Here is a 17,354-nt window from a genome sequence, read left to right on the forward strand (position 1 = left end):
TGACGCTTCCAAGGAGGATTCTTGTTTTAAGTCTTTTAAAAAGTAATCTCATTGATGTAGTCTCTTTTGTCTGTAGTATGCAAACATGAAGAAGTTGTTTGTCACAGATAAACACACCTTATCTTTTCACCTGCATTCTATGCGAACAAATTTCTTCCTGTAGATACTCCTAAAAAATGGGGAAAAACTGTTTTTTTTCTGAGAACTCACAAAATATTTAGGAAAGATTTGCTTTCCTTAAATGAGTGTTCTGCTTCTCCAAATAGTGACAACACGTATGGCATCCAGCGATTCTGAATTTTCTGAGCTCGTCTCCAAAATTTCATTTATAACCTTATGCATATTCTCATTCCCAGACTTTCTCAAGCACATGAAGCCAATTCTAAAATATTTTCTTGGGCCACGAAGGAAATTTTGTTGTGTATATTGACATAGAGTTCTGTCGGATTTTAAAACATTAGAATGTAATTGAATACCTGTAAGCAAACAAACAGACAAATCTGATTATACTTCTCCTTTTTGGTTAGGGATCAAAAAGATGCCTTAGAATGTTCTCCTTCCATAGTTTGCGGGTCATGTTATCACTATGTAATATTGTGAACAAGTTTCTGATCACCGATATTCTGCCTCAGTTAGGGTTCCTCTAGTTTTAAGCTCCTTTGTCTTCATTTATTTTTGTTGTTAAGGCTAGAGAAATAATAATAATTAGTCTGATTACGGAAACAATGAACTGTGATTACGGTCTTCCTCACCAGAAAGCCTTTTAGTTATTTATTTTTAACAGAGTCACATTTCAATGATAGAGCTCTTTTGCCCTCAGCATTGATACAAGTGACAGTGGTTTTCTTGGTTACCCTTTGGATGCAGAGCATAAACGTGTATCGGAAATAACAGAAGAAAAATAGCTATCTTTTTTGAAAGCGTCTTGCAACCTGTGCCAAAAACTGCTGGTGTCCAGCGTTGTTAATTGTGTCAGTCCTCTTGGATATAGATGTTTTCCTGAACACACCAGCCCCACAGTAAGCCAGTAAATCTAAGTTTGACCTGCTTCTTATTATTGTGAGCCCTAGGTGTGTCACAGGCTTTTCACCGAGCCGGGGTTATTAATCAAAGCGGACTCCCTTGTATTGATCAGACCTCAAATGGTTGGATTCCGTGCCACCCTGTTTATATATTGCTGTTTAATTTGCAGCTACTCTGCGTGCACTCTATCTAAGTGACAACGATTTTGAAATCCTGCCGCCAGATATTGGGAAGCTCACAAAGCTGCAGATAGTAAGTAATTTATCTAAATTCTTAGAAAATCAATTCACTTCTGCAGCCCTTGTAGGAGTGGAATCAAGTCAGTTTGAGCAGGAGTACGGTTTGTTTTGCGGGAATCAGCCACTCCTTCTGCTACTGTTTCTGGTTCATCTGCAGGCACTTGTAAATAAATTGAGGGGATTGAGCCTTTAGAGGAGAGAGGGCACGGGAAAGGACGAGAGTTGCTGTTGAACGCCTCCTTATGTGAACACTGTTTTGACAACTCCTTGTTTTCTTATATTTAGCTCAGCCTTAGGGATAACGACCTGATATCGCTGCCTAAAGAAATCGGGGAGCTTACTCAGCTTAAGGAACTCCACATTCAGGGGAATCGCCTGACCGTTCTGCCCCCAGAACTAGGTAAGGTTGTTGATGAATGATCTTAGTTCGGGGTTTAATTAATAACAATGATCCATATGCGGCAATTCTGAACAACCCTCGCTCCTCCTGGCAGGCACCCTCCACCGAGATGCCCTTTCTGATCATTTCTAGTAGTATTTGTCCTTGCCCAGGGGTCAGCTGTTACAGGTTGACCAGTCCTGCTGCTCTGTTCGGCAGCCACACGGCACCGAGGGCCCGAGAAACTGCTGAGGGGGTGATCAGCCCGCTCAGCCCCTGCATGGTGTTTGGGGAGGGCGGGGGAAGAGCCCAAGATTAGTAGTAATGGGCTTGCCTGAGGCTCCTCCTTTGCTAGCTGATGATTTTTAAAATTTCCTAATCAAACCATCACTCTTACTTTTTCAATCTCTTAATTTTTAATTTCAGTCCCTTGAAAACTTGTATCACCTAAAGTATTTGTTACAGCTGCGTGAAAATACCTTTGCTAGTCATGCATCTGGTTCTCCTCTGATCCATCTCCAGTGGGAATTGTTAAATATGTTCCAGCTGGGAACCCTTTGGTCCTGCTCCTGGGGCAGATGACTCTTAACACTCTGCCTGCCCAGTCACCTGGCCCAGGGTGGGCTTAGGACCTTCCTCGGAAAAAACGTTCAAACGTGTTATCCCATGGCTGAGGCTCTTCTGCCCTTCTGGAAGGTTTTCGTGTGCTTACTTCTCTCTGCTTGTGCAGACTCTCTGCGTCCTCTAACTTCTTCAGTCCATTGAACTGTATTGTCCCTCAAACCATGAATATTTTGTCTTTCTGCTTCAAAAGAGCATAATTTTAAAAAACACATTTAACCCAAAGTTCTTGGAGCAAGTACCTCACATGAGTCTGGTGGTTTGAAAGAGGCCAGTTACTAAAAATTGGAATGTAAGTTCCATGAGAGGGGGGTGGGGTTTTGTTTCTGCTCCCTGCTCTATCCCCCATGCCTGCCAGGTGCTGGGCTTGAGTTGGGTGCTCAAGGAATGAGTCCTGAACAGGTTAATCAAATGAGGGCCTCAGTTAGCAAGGCACTGGGATGGCCACGCGCAGCCAGAGTTTGACGTCTGTCCAGAGCAGTACTTCTGGTTATGGAAGCCACAAGCCACACTTCTAAGTGCTCAGGAGCCATGTGTGGCTCTTGGCTACCCTGTGGAAAAACATAGGTACACAACGTTTCCGCCAGCCAGGATGTTCCATGGGGCAGTGCTGGTCTAAAGGAAAAGCATTCACATGATTTCATGGAACAGACGTCGAGTTTCAGCCCCCCTTACCCCATCTCCTTCAGCAACTTTGTTGTTGTAAAATGTCTAGAGGAATTTGTACTGATTTCAAGGGCTGATAAGTAGCTCAGCACCTTCTCTTCACGAGTTCCAAGTAGACACGTCTTACTTTAGGAACAGGCCAGGAGATCAAGAAAAGATCTCTGCAAAAGTTTTTAAGGCAAAAAACTCCTTGTCAAAAGAAAAAGTTTGTACAGTGATTGTTAACCATAGGAGATAGCGTTAGTAATACCTGGGGGACTTCTGCAGAATACAAATACCTGCTTCTTCCCTGAACCACTGAATCAAAATCTCCATGTGTGAGACTAATTCTTTTTTTTTTTAAAGATTTTATTTATTTATTTGAGAGCGAGAGTACATGTGCAGGGAGAGGGGTAGAGGGAGAAGGAGAGAGAAGATCTCAAGCAGATACTGTGCTGAGTGCTGAGCCCGAGCGGGGCTCGATCTCATGACTCCGAGATCATGACCTGAGCTGAAATCAAGATTTGGATGCTTCACTGACTAAGCCACCCAAGCACCTCAAGACTAATTCTTATATAATTTGGAAAAGCTCACTCCATGCCTCTGGTGTGCATCCTTGGTTATTATGATTAGGAGAAATTTTTTTTTTTCAGTATATTTTGTTATTGTTTTGTTTCATTTTTCAAGCCAAGAGGCAATATAGGGCATTAATCAGTAATTTTTTTTTTTTTTTTTTGCGGTTTCTATCAGATGCTACTTTGTTAGAAAAATAAACCCAGGTGACCACCCACCTATGTACTTCTATCTTTTGAAAACTCACATTGCTTATCCTATTTAAATATGGCATCTAGTCATATTTATCTAACATTTCTGTTAAGCTCTCCAGTAACAAATTATTATTATTATTTTTTTATTCAACAATAGAATTGAGGAGAAAGTCACTAAATGACTTTATTTTTTAAGGCACACCTAGGCAAAGCTTAATCTCAACTTCTGCCTGGTGGTAGCTTCCCCTAATTACAGGCAAATACTTAGCTGGAAATACATGATAAACCCCTGGGAGTTGCTGTTACAAATCTAATTTAAAGATGAAGACAGATGTATTCTTTATTTTTGAACGGCGATTTTTTTTTTTTTTTTTTAGAATCAAGAATAATGTACTACATGGGAATATAATAATAGCTATTATAATAGCCAGTACGTATGAAGGCCTCCTGTGCCAAGGGCTCTCATGATGAGTGCTTTTCTTGCTCTGTCTCCTGTAATCGTCGTGACATATAAGCCGACTTTTTATAGGTAAGAAGACTGGAGCTGAGGGACACCCATTGGGACACAGCTAGTGAGTCACAGAGGCTTGATTCGAATCCTGTCGGCCTGTTCTTCGGGTCAGGATTCCTAACCACCGTGCTGTTCTCGTTTCCGTTCATGCCCGCAAAAGGATTCCCAGAAAGCTGTTTCCAAGTGCGAATCAAGCCCAGTGCTGGCTCGCCTCCCCAGGGGAGCAGGAGAAGAGCCCTCCATCGTGGCCTTGCGTGGCCAGCTGGGCTGGTGTGTCAGCAGCCGGACCATAATGACACTGCAGGGAGCAGAAGAGAGGCCCTCAGTAGCACAGGTGCTATTTGGCTCGGCGGTTCCCCGGCGGTTGCGTTGTCCGTGGGGTTCCCCCTCCCCGACCCCGCCGCCGCCCTGGCCCCTCCCTTAGCCATCCAGCCACAGCGGGAATGTCTTTGGTTTGACTTGTCCTCAGTGGCTAAGGTGAGCCTCTGGAGCTGCCCTGGCTGGCTGATGACTGAGCTAGGGACCGATGAACTTGAAGTGGGTTGTGGGTGTCCCTACAGCATCCCCTGGCTGCAGGTTTGCTCCTGGGTGCATCTTCAAATGTGGATAATGATCTCTCCCCTGTATGTTCATATTTTATGTAGCAGAATAAGCGAAGTAAGTGCTTTTGGGATTTCTAACAGCTTGAAGCCTTATTGGTAAGAGTATTTGAATCAAGCACGGGAATCCAGATGAGTTCTGATGTGTCAGGGCTGAAATGTTCAGGGACACAGCAAAATAAAGTCAGGGGCTTGGCTGGAATTTTTTCTAGGTAATTATATTACTTTACTTTTGTTGCGAATCCTGAATAAGTTACCTGTTATGTCGGATTGCTAAGCAGTAATGCACTTGATTTGATGTTGGTCCATATACCTATAGCAGATTAGATGCAAACTGGGTTTGTCATTCACCCATTAGTTTTTTTTATTCATTCAGACATTTATTAAGTTCCTGCTTTAGGCCAGGTCTTGTCTTCAAAGAACTTACTTTCCAGTAAAGTAAAACTCATTTATTCATCAACTGTTTATTGGGCCCTAGCTTCATGCTTATTTCTTGGAGATATGACAAGGGACAGACACCCCTGTGATCCTGCCGTGGGGGAGGACGGATGCGTGGATGGATGGATCGCACATCAGATGATAAATGCTCCGTGAAAAAAATTAGCATGGAAGGGAGTGTCCCAGTTGGGGCACTCTGTTATACAGAGTCAGCAGAGAAAGCCTCACTCATAAGCTGGTATCATTTGAGCAGACACCTAAACGAGAGAGGGAGCTTTCCTGGCAGGGGTAACAGCGAGTGCAAAGGTCCTGAGATGGTCCGGTGTTGGGTAGCAGCATGACTCACGTGGCTGGGACGCAGTGAGCGAGGGGAGGGTTGGAAGAGGTGAGCTCAGTTCGGAGGTGGGGACTAGATCACATGGGAACTGGTGGGCATTGTAAGGACTTGGGCTTTTGCTCTGAGTGAGGTGGTGTGGCAGGCTGAATAATGGCCCCCAAAGGCGCCCTTGCCCCGATCACCAGAACCTGGGTATTTGTCATCTTGCATGGCACAAGGACTTGGCTGATGTCATTTAGAATGTGGAGGTGCAGAGATTATCTTGGATTACCAAGGTAAGCCCAGTGTAATCATATGAGTTTTATAAGAGGGAGGCAGGAGGGTCAGAGATAGTAGTCGAAGATGCCATGACTGAGTCAGGAGGTTGAAGTGATGCACCGTGGAAGGGGCCTTGGGGCAAGGAATGTGGGCAGCCTCCAGAAGCCAGCAGCTGAAAAAAGCAAGGAAATGGATTTTCCTCTGAAGCCTCCAGAAGGAAGGCAGCCCTTCTACTTTCATTCAGATGGTGATAATGGTCAGATTCTGGGAGAACAAATGGGAATTAGTGATGACTTGGGAGAGGGAGAGAGTGGAGGTTGACTGTGAGGTTTTGGACCTGGGGAGCTAAAAGGTGGGGAAGATAATGGGAAGGGGTGGGGAGACGTGGGGAGGAGAGGAGCTGGTCATGAGCTGAGTTGTGGATATCCTAAATTTGAGATGCCTTTCGGATGTCTCATCGAGAGGGCACCTGGATAGTGGGGTCTGGAGTTGGAAGAGAGGTCTGGGCTAATATATAATTTGAGGCGTTATCAGCATAAATGTAACGCCACTGAGTAGATGAGATTCCATGGGTGTGACCACAGAAGGTAGAGCCTTGAAGCTCTCTAGTTCCTAAATGCTAAAGTCAGAAGGATTGGGGACCTTGATGAGTCGGCCTGGCTCCCAAGCAGGTATCTGTGGCAGGGACTGTGGGTCCCCCAGTTGGCCCCACAATGGCTCCCCCGTGCTTATGTGGTAGACATGCTTCGCTTCATAGGACAAGTGTTTTTCCTGACACGTGCAATTAATTCTGCCAGTGAAAGCAGGAAGTAGACACAGCTGAAATCTTCCTCTGAGCCTGTCTGAATCCGAAGGTGTCTGTGGGACCTGTATTTGCAGCCAGTCGTCAGTCTTTTCAAAAGAATAGCGATGTGACTAAGTGAAGTTTCACCCAGTTGTATTTAGTGGAAGAATGAGGGAGTGGAGTGGAGAAAAGGCCTGCATTGCTAGGGAGCAAGGAAGGGCACATGCCCTGACCAGGCGTCCAAGCAGATGGAGCGCCAGAGTGGATAGCAGCCTCACTGTGATGTCAGAGCTGTGTCTCTGAGCTGTCCTCTCTTCCGCTCTGCCTTTTCTCTCGTGCACGAGACAGCTGTTGTCTTTTGAGCTGAAGATGGGCATTGTATGTCTTTGCATGGTCTCTGCCAAATTGTCCAGGGTCCCCTGACTTGTTCTTGCTGGAAACATTTCTGGTTTCTGGGCTTCTAGACAGTCCCGGGACCTCTTCTCCTGCATTTGTCCCCCAGGTAATTGCCTTTGGAGAAGGGAAGGACGTCGGTCAGCTAGGCATGCAACAAAGCAAAGGGGTTTCGATGTTGGAACCGTATCTACAGCAATTTAGGCAGCCCGTGCGAGGGACGTGTGCAGTGCTGCATCACCTGGGCCTAGCAGGTGGAGCGTCCTGATTTGTATGCCAGGAATCAATAGGATTTTTTATTACAGAAATAGGAGAAGCATATGTATCCTTTCTAGCCTATTTGTGAAGAGTGGAAACAAACACTCATTCCATTCAAAGAGTAAGTGATGTCAGGAATTGAGAATTTTCCTCCAGTTATAATTGTGTAGAATGAACAGAATTAAGAAAGAGGGGAGATACCATTCTAAAAAACCCTTTGTGTTATACCTCTTAATCCCTTTATGGGAGTTGAGGAGCAAAAGAAAAATGCTTTCTTTATGGAGGCAGGCAAGAAGGAAATGCAGTATTCTTTTTGGTCAATCAAGTCCCAGATTGTAAGTGTCTTGTTTATTGTGTTTGGTGTTATTTCTATCCAGTTGCTTCCCAGGTATCTTAACCAGAGGTTTAAAAACAACAACAACACATGTTTTAATGTGTACTATAGGATGTAGAGGCTTGCCTCTTCATCACCAGGCCAGGGTTCAGTGCTCTCTGACTTTGGACAGGTTATTTTACCTTCTGCACCTCATGTGGATGGGGCTCATAGTAGTCCCTGGTCGTAATGTGGTTCTGAAGATTAGAGAATAATCCACATCTAGAACTGAGCCCCGTTTCAGGAGTAGGTACAACTGCTCAGTAAGTACTAGGTCAGTGAACATAGGTACACAGGTGTGTGTGTGTGTGTGTATGTGTGTATTGTACATGTAACACACACAGTGAATTTTATACTATAAAATTTTGACTCCCTAGAGGCCGGTTTTCTGAAGCTGGGGCTCATCTCAAACAGTCTAAGCATAGCGGTTGCCGATGCCCCACCCGTTTGACAGGGAGAAGGTCAGAAAGCCAGAGTCTCCAGAGCACATTGATGGGTTGGCTGAACCTGTGGGTAGAAGAATGGCTGTCCATCAGCTTCCTGTGTGGACAGCAAGAAGCAGCACAGGGGCAGAGCTGGGGAGTGGGAGACTGAAGGCCCAGGGGAGCAGCTCCACGTGGCAGACACTCGGGGTGCACGAGAGGCCTGGCAGGAAGTTAGGGTTTCACTGCTGTCCATTCAGTTCCAGGGTCACAGTTTTAATAATAAACTTGTAATTACACAAATTACACTGGAAGGTGGGACGAACTCCACCACAATCTGTGATAACTACACCAGGCTAACCAAGGGTAGGACCACCGGCTGCTTTTTTTGTTGTTGTTAAGATTTATTTATTTTAGAGAGAGAGCAGGAGCGGGAGGGGGAGAGAATCTCCCGCAGACTCCACGCTGAGCACGGATCCTGATGCGGGGCTCGATCTCACGACCCTGAGATCACAACCTGAGCTGAAACTGAGTTGGCTGCTTAACCGACTGTGCCCTTGGCTGATTTTGCTTTACATCCATTTTAGGACAAAGTAAAATATAAAAATACAGCATTTTACAGGGGGGAAAGGCTCTCTGGATTAAAAAGAAAGATACATACCTCCAAAGACATAATACTTCGTCTGTGAAATGGTTGCCAAATTTCATGATATGCCAGTTTAATAGAGCAGTGAGCGGTGAGTACTTACTTCATGGAATTATAAAGTATGCTACTTATACAAAATTGAATTTGGCCGTTGATCATAAACATGTTTTTGAAGTGACTTTTAGGCTAGGTGGAATTACGTAAATACCTCAGTTTTTACACGAAATACAGTTTACCGAATAGTTTCATGGACTTTAATCTCAGTTCTATAATGTAGGCAAGGAAAGTTCTTTGGCCACGTTTTAAAGGTGGCAAAACCAAGGTGTATAGGGAGATTGTGATTTGACCAAAGCTATGTTACTGACATGGCTTAATCCTGACGAAATCAGATTTTTAGTTCAGATCTTTTAACTTCAGAAGTAAGCATTCGTCTGAAGAAGATGTGATGTATATGTACAGTGGGGTATTATAGAGCCATAAAAAGGATGAAATCATCCCATTTGTGACAACATGGATGGAGCTAGAGAGTATTATGTGGAATAAATCAGACTAAGACACATACCATGTGATTTTGCTCACGTGTGGAATCTAAAAAACAAAGCAAATAAACAGAAAGTAGAATCATTTACACAGAATAGACTGATGGTTGCCAGAGGGAAGGGGGTGGGGAGGTGGGCAAAGTTGGGGGAGGGGGAGTGGGAGATACAGGCTTACAGTTAGGGGATGAATAAGTCATGGGGATGGAAGGGGACGTAGTCGATCGGACTGTAACAGTGTCCTGGGGTGACAGACAGTAGCGACGCTGGTGGTGAGCACAGCATCATGGATAGAGATGTTGAATCACTGTGTTGTACACCTGAAATTTCCTGAAACATTGTGTGTCAACTCAAAAAAATTTTTTTTAAAAAGAAGCTAAAAGAACCCCCCCCCAAAGTATTCCCCTAAATAGTATATCCATAAATACAGCAATACTGAAACAATTAAAAAACATCATTTATTGTTAGATGACAGATGAGAGTGATTCCAGACAGATGCCTTAATTTTTATTCTGTGAAAAATAAAGAAAATGCCAGGACTAGGAAATCTTGACCAAACTTTCAGTTTTGGCTGGAATTCTATTACATGCTTTTACGTTTTATTTCTGTGTTAATATTCTTTTGACAAACTTCACAAGAAATATTTCCTATGCTTTGATTCCCATGGTCTTAGTTGATAATCAAAAATGATTCCTGTCAGTCTCCTACATGATATTTTTTAACAAGTTCCATTTTATATATTTTATTTCAGTGAATTTTTAAGCCCAGAAAATGTTCTAAGTGTGGATTTTAAAAATCCTCAGTGAATTATATTTCTGCCTGGTGAGCTATTGCCTTAAAAGGGGTGGGAAGTTACAACAAAACCGTTTCCATTCTGTATTATAAATTTCAGGAAGCCCACTGTCAGGTTCAGTGTGATTGAACATGTGCATCAGTCTGTGTTAACACCAGCTGGTAAGGCATGCCACTGTTTGCAGTGGACCATTCTTTGATTTAATAGGACACTAAATGTATTCCTGCCCTGGGAGAAAGGCCGGCGGTACTGAGATTCTAGATTTCATTTTTTTTTTTAATTCCAGAGGCATATCTGTAACTACAGTTCCTATCACCTAAATACATATATAATATCTTATGTTTATGTACCATTTCCCTCAAAGCCGTCTCCTAGATATTATAGTATTCCTGTACTAAAAAAAAAAAAAAAAGCCATGTTATACTAACTTAGACCTGAATGGTGTTGTATGTGTGAGTGTGTTTTGGAGGGCCACGGCTGGGATAGGGGTAAAGTGGAGGATGGTGTCCTTAATGCTGGCAACACCAGAGATTGAGTGATAGAGCACAAAACTGTGCCTTATCACAACTCATCATGGCTTTGCTTATTTATGTTTATCTAGACCTTTCCGAGTTGTTCATGTTTTCAACTGTGTATTAATTCTGTGAGTTGACCACCTGCAGGGCGGAAGCGTCCGATGGTGCCGTTTGTACTTCCGTAAACTTTTAGGCAGTAGCACGCATTCTAATTTTAGCAAACATCCCCATGCTCATTGTCAACATATGTTTCGCGATTTGAATAGAGCCCAGTACCCTCTCTGTTGCCTTTTATATTTGCTATTCTAAGAAGAATGGCTCTTCTCCTTGGGCAGCCCCTATCGACCGTGTCAGAATTCTGACCTCCAGCTCCTTATGGTGTATTCCTGTGAGCTTTTGGGTTTGGGGCACAGTACTAAATGAAATAGACAGGGTCCCTCCCCTCATAAAGGGAATCTTTGAAGGAAACAACAAAACAAATAGTTGAAAATGACAAACGGAAATTACAGCTGATCCCCAAATCTGCTAGAATGCCAGCTCTATAGTGTTACACTTGAACTTCCATCCTGCGAGGAGTGTGCCACCCCTCCGCTCACTGGGGATGCTACAGGAGCCTCCTAACTGGTTTCCCTGCTTCCTACCTCGCTCCATTCAATCCATTCTTCACACAGCACTCAAGATGCTTTTATGAAACCACATAGTGGGCTACATCACTTCTGGGATTAGAATTCTTTAACATACCCTTAACATACCCTCTGAAAGACCCTGGATGATCTGGCCTCCATGTTTTTATGCTGCTCTGGCCCCTCACTCACTCACGGGCTGCTCTCAATGTCGGCCTCTTAGTTCTTCATGATCTTTGCTTTCTGCTTGGGATTGTCACCTCCCGACTAGTTGCAGAGGCGGTACCTTCAGCTATCAACTCACATGACACTTTTTCTCAGTGAGCCCTTCCCTGACCATTCCCTGTCCCACTCACTGGTCCCTTCCTGTTATTTTTTACAGTGGCAGGTTGCTTTTCTCATGCATAGTTCTTTTATTCACCAAATATTTATTCAGCACCAACCTTGTGTCATGTGCTGTTCTGAGTCCCTTGGGAGGTATCAGTGGGTGGTGAGGGGGAGGAAAGAAAAACCCTGCTTTCGTGTAGGCTTGGGTCTATGATCACCTCAAATTATGTGTATGATATAATTTTTTTCCATACAAGTAATGTTTAGCACCATGAGTAGAAAATAATTTCTTTTTCCTAAAGAATCGCTTTGGTGTTTAGTCAAAAGCTAATTTACGCTTTAAATGTAGGTATATCATGTTCCCTTGTTGTACAATGTTGCCTTGATGACTGTAGCTTTGGAAGAAGTCTTGAAATCACATGGCGTAAATTATTTTTTCAAAATTGTTTTGGCTAGTCTGTGTCCTTTGTACATGTATATACATTTTAGAATCAGCCTGCTGGGGTTTTGATTGGAATTTGACTGAAGTGACATACCAGTTTGAGAGAATTTGCATCTTAACAATATAGAGCCTTCCAATCTGTGAACATGATATATTTCTCCATTTGTTTAGGTTTTTAAAATTTCTCTTGGCAATGTTATAGTTTTTACTTGCATATATTTTGTTAAATTTATCCTTAAGTATTTTAGGTTTTTGATGCTATTGTGAGTGGAATTTTTTAAATTTCATTTTTCATTATTGCTAGCACTTAAAAATACAAAAACTTTGTGTAAATTGACCTTGGTTCCTGTGGTTTTTCTTAATTCCCTTATAAGTCTAGGTCTGGTAGGGTTTTTGTTGGTTTATTTGTTTTGACTTTATTTTTTTTCTTTGTGGCCTATTTCCTACGATTTTTTACATACCTAATCATCATGTCTCCCCAAAAAGACCATTGTATTTCTTTTTTCCCAATTACTATTCTTTATTGTTTTTCTTGTCTTATTACACTGGCTAGGTCCTCCACTACACTGTGGAGTAGAAGCAGTGAAAAGGAATATCCTTGTCTTATCTTGATCTTAGGGGGACAGTATTATTGTTCATTGTTAAATGGATACTAGTTATATGTCTTTAGAAAACACTGTTTTATCAGGTTGAGGAAGTCTCCTTTTATTCCTAGCTTCCTTTAAGTTTTTATGAATGGGTATTAAATATTGCCAAAAGGTTTTGTTTTTGTTGTTGTTGTTTTGTTTCTTTTTGTTTTTGTTTTTGTTTTTTGGTTTTTTTTGCCTGTCTTGAGGTAATCATATGATTTTTCTCCTCTGGTACATCTAAGGTGTCTCTTAATGATCGCTGTATCCTGGTATTCATACACTTGTGCAGTCTGCTCCCATTGATCTCTGTGACCAGTATAATACAGCAGAAATAACAATATGTCACTTGTGAAATTAAATTATAAGACACTGCAGCTTCCATCTTGGGTATGCTCTCTTGCCCTTTCTCTCTTTCACACTCTCTTGAGTCACTTGCTCTTGGGGAAAGCTAGTTGTCATATTGCGAACAACCTTATTGAATGAACTTGGAAGTGGATCATCCAGCCCCAGTCATTGACTAGCCCCAAAATGGCAGCTCGACTGTTCCTTGCAAAGACTCTGATCCAGAACTACCCAGTTAAGCCACTCTCAGATTCCTACCCTGGGAAAGTGTTAAGATAATAAATGTTATTTGTGTTAAGTTCCAACTTTTGGAGTACTCTGTTATACAGCAGTAGCTAACTAGAACATCTCCTTTATTTGCCAGTGTGGCAGATTACATTGATTGTTCACATGTTACATCAGTGTCATATTTTTATACTAAAGCCCACTTGGTATTACTGTATTATCTTTTTTTTTAACAAAAGCTTTATTGAAATATTCACATACCATATAATACACACATTTGAAGTATACAATTCAGCATTTTTAGTATGTTCAGAGTTGTACAACCATCACCACAGTTTTAGAACATTTTGATTAGTTTAAAAAGAAACTCTGTACCCATTAGCTGTCATTCCACAATTCCCTGGTCTCCCCAAGTTTGGCTCTTATGTTTAGAATTTTGATCCCTTTTGATCCATTTAATTTTTGTTATGTGCTGCAATAAAGGTTCAATTTCATTGTTTTGCATGTGGCTATCCAGTTGTCCCAGCACCATTTGTTGAAAAGACTGTATTTTCCTCATTGAGTGGTCTTGGCACCCTTGTTAACAATTATTTGGCCATAGATATATGATTTTATTTCTGGACTCTCAAGTCTGTCTCACTGATCTGTACGTCTATCCAATGGAAGTTCTACACTGTCTTTAATACTGTTGCTTTGTATTAAGTTCTGAAATTGGGACATATTAATTCCAACTTTGTTATTCTTTTATAAGATTATTTTGGCTATTTTGAGTCCCTTGACTTTCCATATGAATTCTAAGAGCAGCTTATCAATTTCTACAAAGAAGCCAGCTGGTCTTCTGATACGGATTGCATTGAATCTGTAGATTATTTTGGAGAGTCTTACTGTCTTATATTAAATTTGAGATCCATGAACATAAAATGTCTTTTCACTTGTTTAGATCTTCTTTAATTTCTTTCAGCAATATTTTGTCAATTCCAGAGTATATGCTTTACACTTCCTTTGTTAAGTTTCCTAAACATTTTATTCTTTTTGATGTTATTGTAAATAAAATTGTTTTCTGTACTTATTTTCAGGTTGTTCATTGCTAGTATGTAAAATGCAATTGATTTTTATATTGATCTTGTGTCCTCTAATGTTGGTGAACTTGTTTCTTAGTTTTAGTTTTTAGTGGATTCCTTAGGAATTTTCTCTATACAAGGTCATGTCATCTGCAATTAAAGATAGTTATACTTCCTCTCTTCTAATGTAGATGCCTTTTATTTCATTTTCTTGTCTAAGTGCTTTGACTGCAACCTCTAGAACAATGCTGAATAGAAGTGACAAGAGCAGACATCTCTATCCTATTCCTGATCTTGGACAGAAAGCTTCCAATCTTTCCCCATTAAATTTGTTTTCTGTGAGTTATTTGTAGATGAACTTTGTCAGGTGTAGGAAGTGCCCTCTGTTCCTTCTTGTAGGATGATTTCATCATGAAAGGGTGTTGGATTTTGTTTAATGCTCTCTCTGCACCTATGGAGATAATCATATGGTTTTTGATTTTTGTATTTTTATTTTTATGTATTTCTGGATTTGGTAATATTTTCTTGAAAATTTTTTTTTACTTCAGTTCATGAGGGATATTGTTCTCTACCTTTCTTATAGTATCTATGTACAGTTTTTGTATGAGGAATATCCTGTTCTGATACAATTTGTAAAACTGATATTTTTAAATCTTTGAAAGAATTCATTAGTGAAGCCCTATGGTCTTGAGTTTTCTTTGTGGAAAAAGTTTTGAATGATGAATTCATAATTCATAATTTTGTTTTCATAGATATAAGACTCCTTAGCTTTTTCTATTTCTTTGAGCATTGGTAATTTTGTGTTTCTTCTAACTTGATCTGTAGCATCTATGATGATATCCCCATTTTTATTTATGATGCTAGTAATTTGTGTTTCTCCTCTTTGCTTTTAATTGGTCTGCCTAGGCTTTATCAATTTTATTTCTCTTTTTAAAAAACTGGTGGTGTTTTGATTGAATTCCTTTGTTCTTTGTTTTGTATTTCATTGATTTGCTTTTCTTTGCTCACTTTGAGAATAATTTGCTCTGATTTTTCTAAATTCTTTAGGGGAAAGCTTAGATCATTGATTTTCAGTCTTTCTCCTTTCCTAATATAGCATTTATAGACCTATAGAAATGTATTTCTCTCTAGTGGTTGTTTGAGCTACATCCCACATGTTTTTATGTTTTAACTATCATTCATTTATTTTTATTTATTTTTAAAGATTTTATTTATTCATTTGAGAGAGAGACAGAGAGAGTATAAGCAGGAGGAACAGCAGAGGGAGGGGGAGAAGCAGGCTCTCGCTGAGCAGGGAGCCCCATGTGGGACTCGATCCCAAGATTCTGGGATCATGATCTGAGCTGAAGGCAGATGCTTAACCGACTGAGCCACCCAGGCACCCATAACTATCATTCATTTAAAAATATTTTCCAATTCCCTTGTAATTTCTTCTTTGGCATGTTGGGTTATTTAAAGATTTTATTTATTTTAGAGAAAGAGAGAGAGTGTGTGCATGAGTGGGGAGAGGGGCATGGAGAGGGGTAGAATTTCAAGCAGACTCCACACTGAACATGGAGCCCGACGCAGGGCTCCATCTCACGACCCTGAGATCATGACCTGAGCCCAAACCAAGAGTCGAATGCTTAACTGACTGAGCCACCCAGGTGCCCTGGCATGTGGGTTATTTAGAGATGATTTGTTTTTGAAGATTTTGCAATCATTTTGTTATTGATTTATAATTTAATTATGATCACAAATCATAATATGTATGATTCTCCTTATTTAAAAGTTTTATAGACTTGTTTTATGGCCCAGCATATTATCTGAATTGATGAATTTTCCATATACACATGAAAATGTTATGTATCCTGTAGTGTTCTACAAATGTCAAGTCAAATGGGTTGATATGTTAAAATCTCAAGTAACAATGTTATAATTTTTTTAAGTAAGCTATCTTTTAAATAAGTTAACGAAAAAGAAAAAATCTTTAGTATTTACTGACAGACATACCATTTCTAGTGCTTTTTACCCCTTGATATAGATCTGAGCTTCCATTTCGTACCCTTTCATCCTGAAGAATTTCCTTTTATATTTCTCGTTGTATCACTTGACCACAGATTCTCTCAGCTTTCTTCTTCTGAATTATCTTTATTTTGCCTTCATTTTGAAGAGTCTTTTTCTAGATATAAAATTTTAGATTGACAGTGTTGTTTTTTCCTTTCAGCACTTTAAGGGTAGTGTTCTGTTGTCTTCTACTTTGCATTGTTTTGGTGCCATTTTTACTATTGGTCTATGTAATGTGTCTGTTTTCCTATGACTGCTCTTAAAATTTTCTCTTCATCATTGGTTTTCAGCAGTTTAATTATTTCCCTTCCTGTGGTTTCCTTTGTTTCTACTTCTTGAGGGTTTTATAGAAATTTTTTGATACATAGGTTTACAATAATCATCAAATTGGAAAAATTTTAGCCATTATTTCTGTATTTATGTACTTACCTACTTATTACCTATTAGGGAGCTAGCTCTCATTTCTCTTTCCTCTCCTGGAAGTCAGATTACACTTATGTTAGACTGCCTGATATCTTCCACAAGTCAACTGTATAAAACTTTCTTATTTTGTTTCTCTTTAGACCCTGTCCCCATCTTTGTGCTTCAGTTTGGGTAGTTGGTTTTTTGTTTTGTTTTGTTTTCTGTGTCTTCAAGTTAACTGATCTTTCTGCAGTGTCTAATCTTCTGATAAGCCTGTTCAGTGAAATTTTCATTTCAGATCTTACATCTTTCAGTTCAAGTATATCCATATAGTTCTTCTTATAATTCCACTTCCCTATTAAACAGTTCCTATTTATTTCCTTATTATGTTCACATTTTGCTTTAAATTCTCGAACACATTTTAAACAAGTGTTCTAACATTTTTTGTCTGCTGATGTAATATCTTAATCTGTTTCTGTTGACTGATTTTTCTCATTTATAGATCACCTTTTCCTGTTTCTCTGCATGTCTAGTATTTTTTATTATAATGTCATAGTAGATATGAATAGTATATTTTTGAATGTATAGATATTCTTGTCTCCTTTGGTAGGTTTTTGAGTTTCATTGGGAAAGCAGTTAATTTCTTTGTGACCAGCTTGATTTTTTTCAAGGCCTCCTTTTAACCTTGGTTAGGGTTGATCCAGACTAGACTTTATTTGT

At 40.4% G+C, this 17,354-nt stretch overlaps 1 protein-coding gene across 2 annotated transcripts in view; it reads left to right on the forward strand.

Moving 5' to 3' along the window:
• Positions 1-17,354, forward strand: part of RSU1 (Ras suppressor protein 1) — a 193,226-nt gene that overhangs the window by 59,182 nt on the left and 116,690 nt on the right. For both annotated transcript variants that reach the window (XM_064592010.1, XM_064592009.1), the window contains 2 exons: positions 1,193-1,275; positions 1,548-1,662. In XM_064592010.1, the coding sequence (XP_064448080.1) occupies positions 1,193-1,275; positions 1,548-1,662 (198 nt within the window). The remainder of the gene's footprint in view (positions 1-1,192; positions 1,276-1,547; positions 1,663-17,354) is intronic.

This window comes from Mirounga angustirostris, unplaced genomic scaffold (genome assembly GCF_029215605.1).
Source record: "Mirounga angustirostris isolate CCGP_5_RB_7025 unplaced genomic scaffold, mMirAng1.0.hap1 SCAF_5, whole genome shotgun sequence".
Lineage (NCBI taxonomy): Eukaryota > Metazoa > Chordata > Mammalia > Carnivora > Phocidae > Mirounga > Mirounga angustirostris.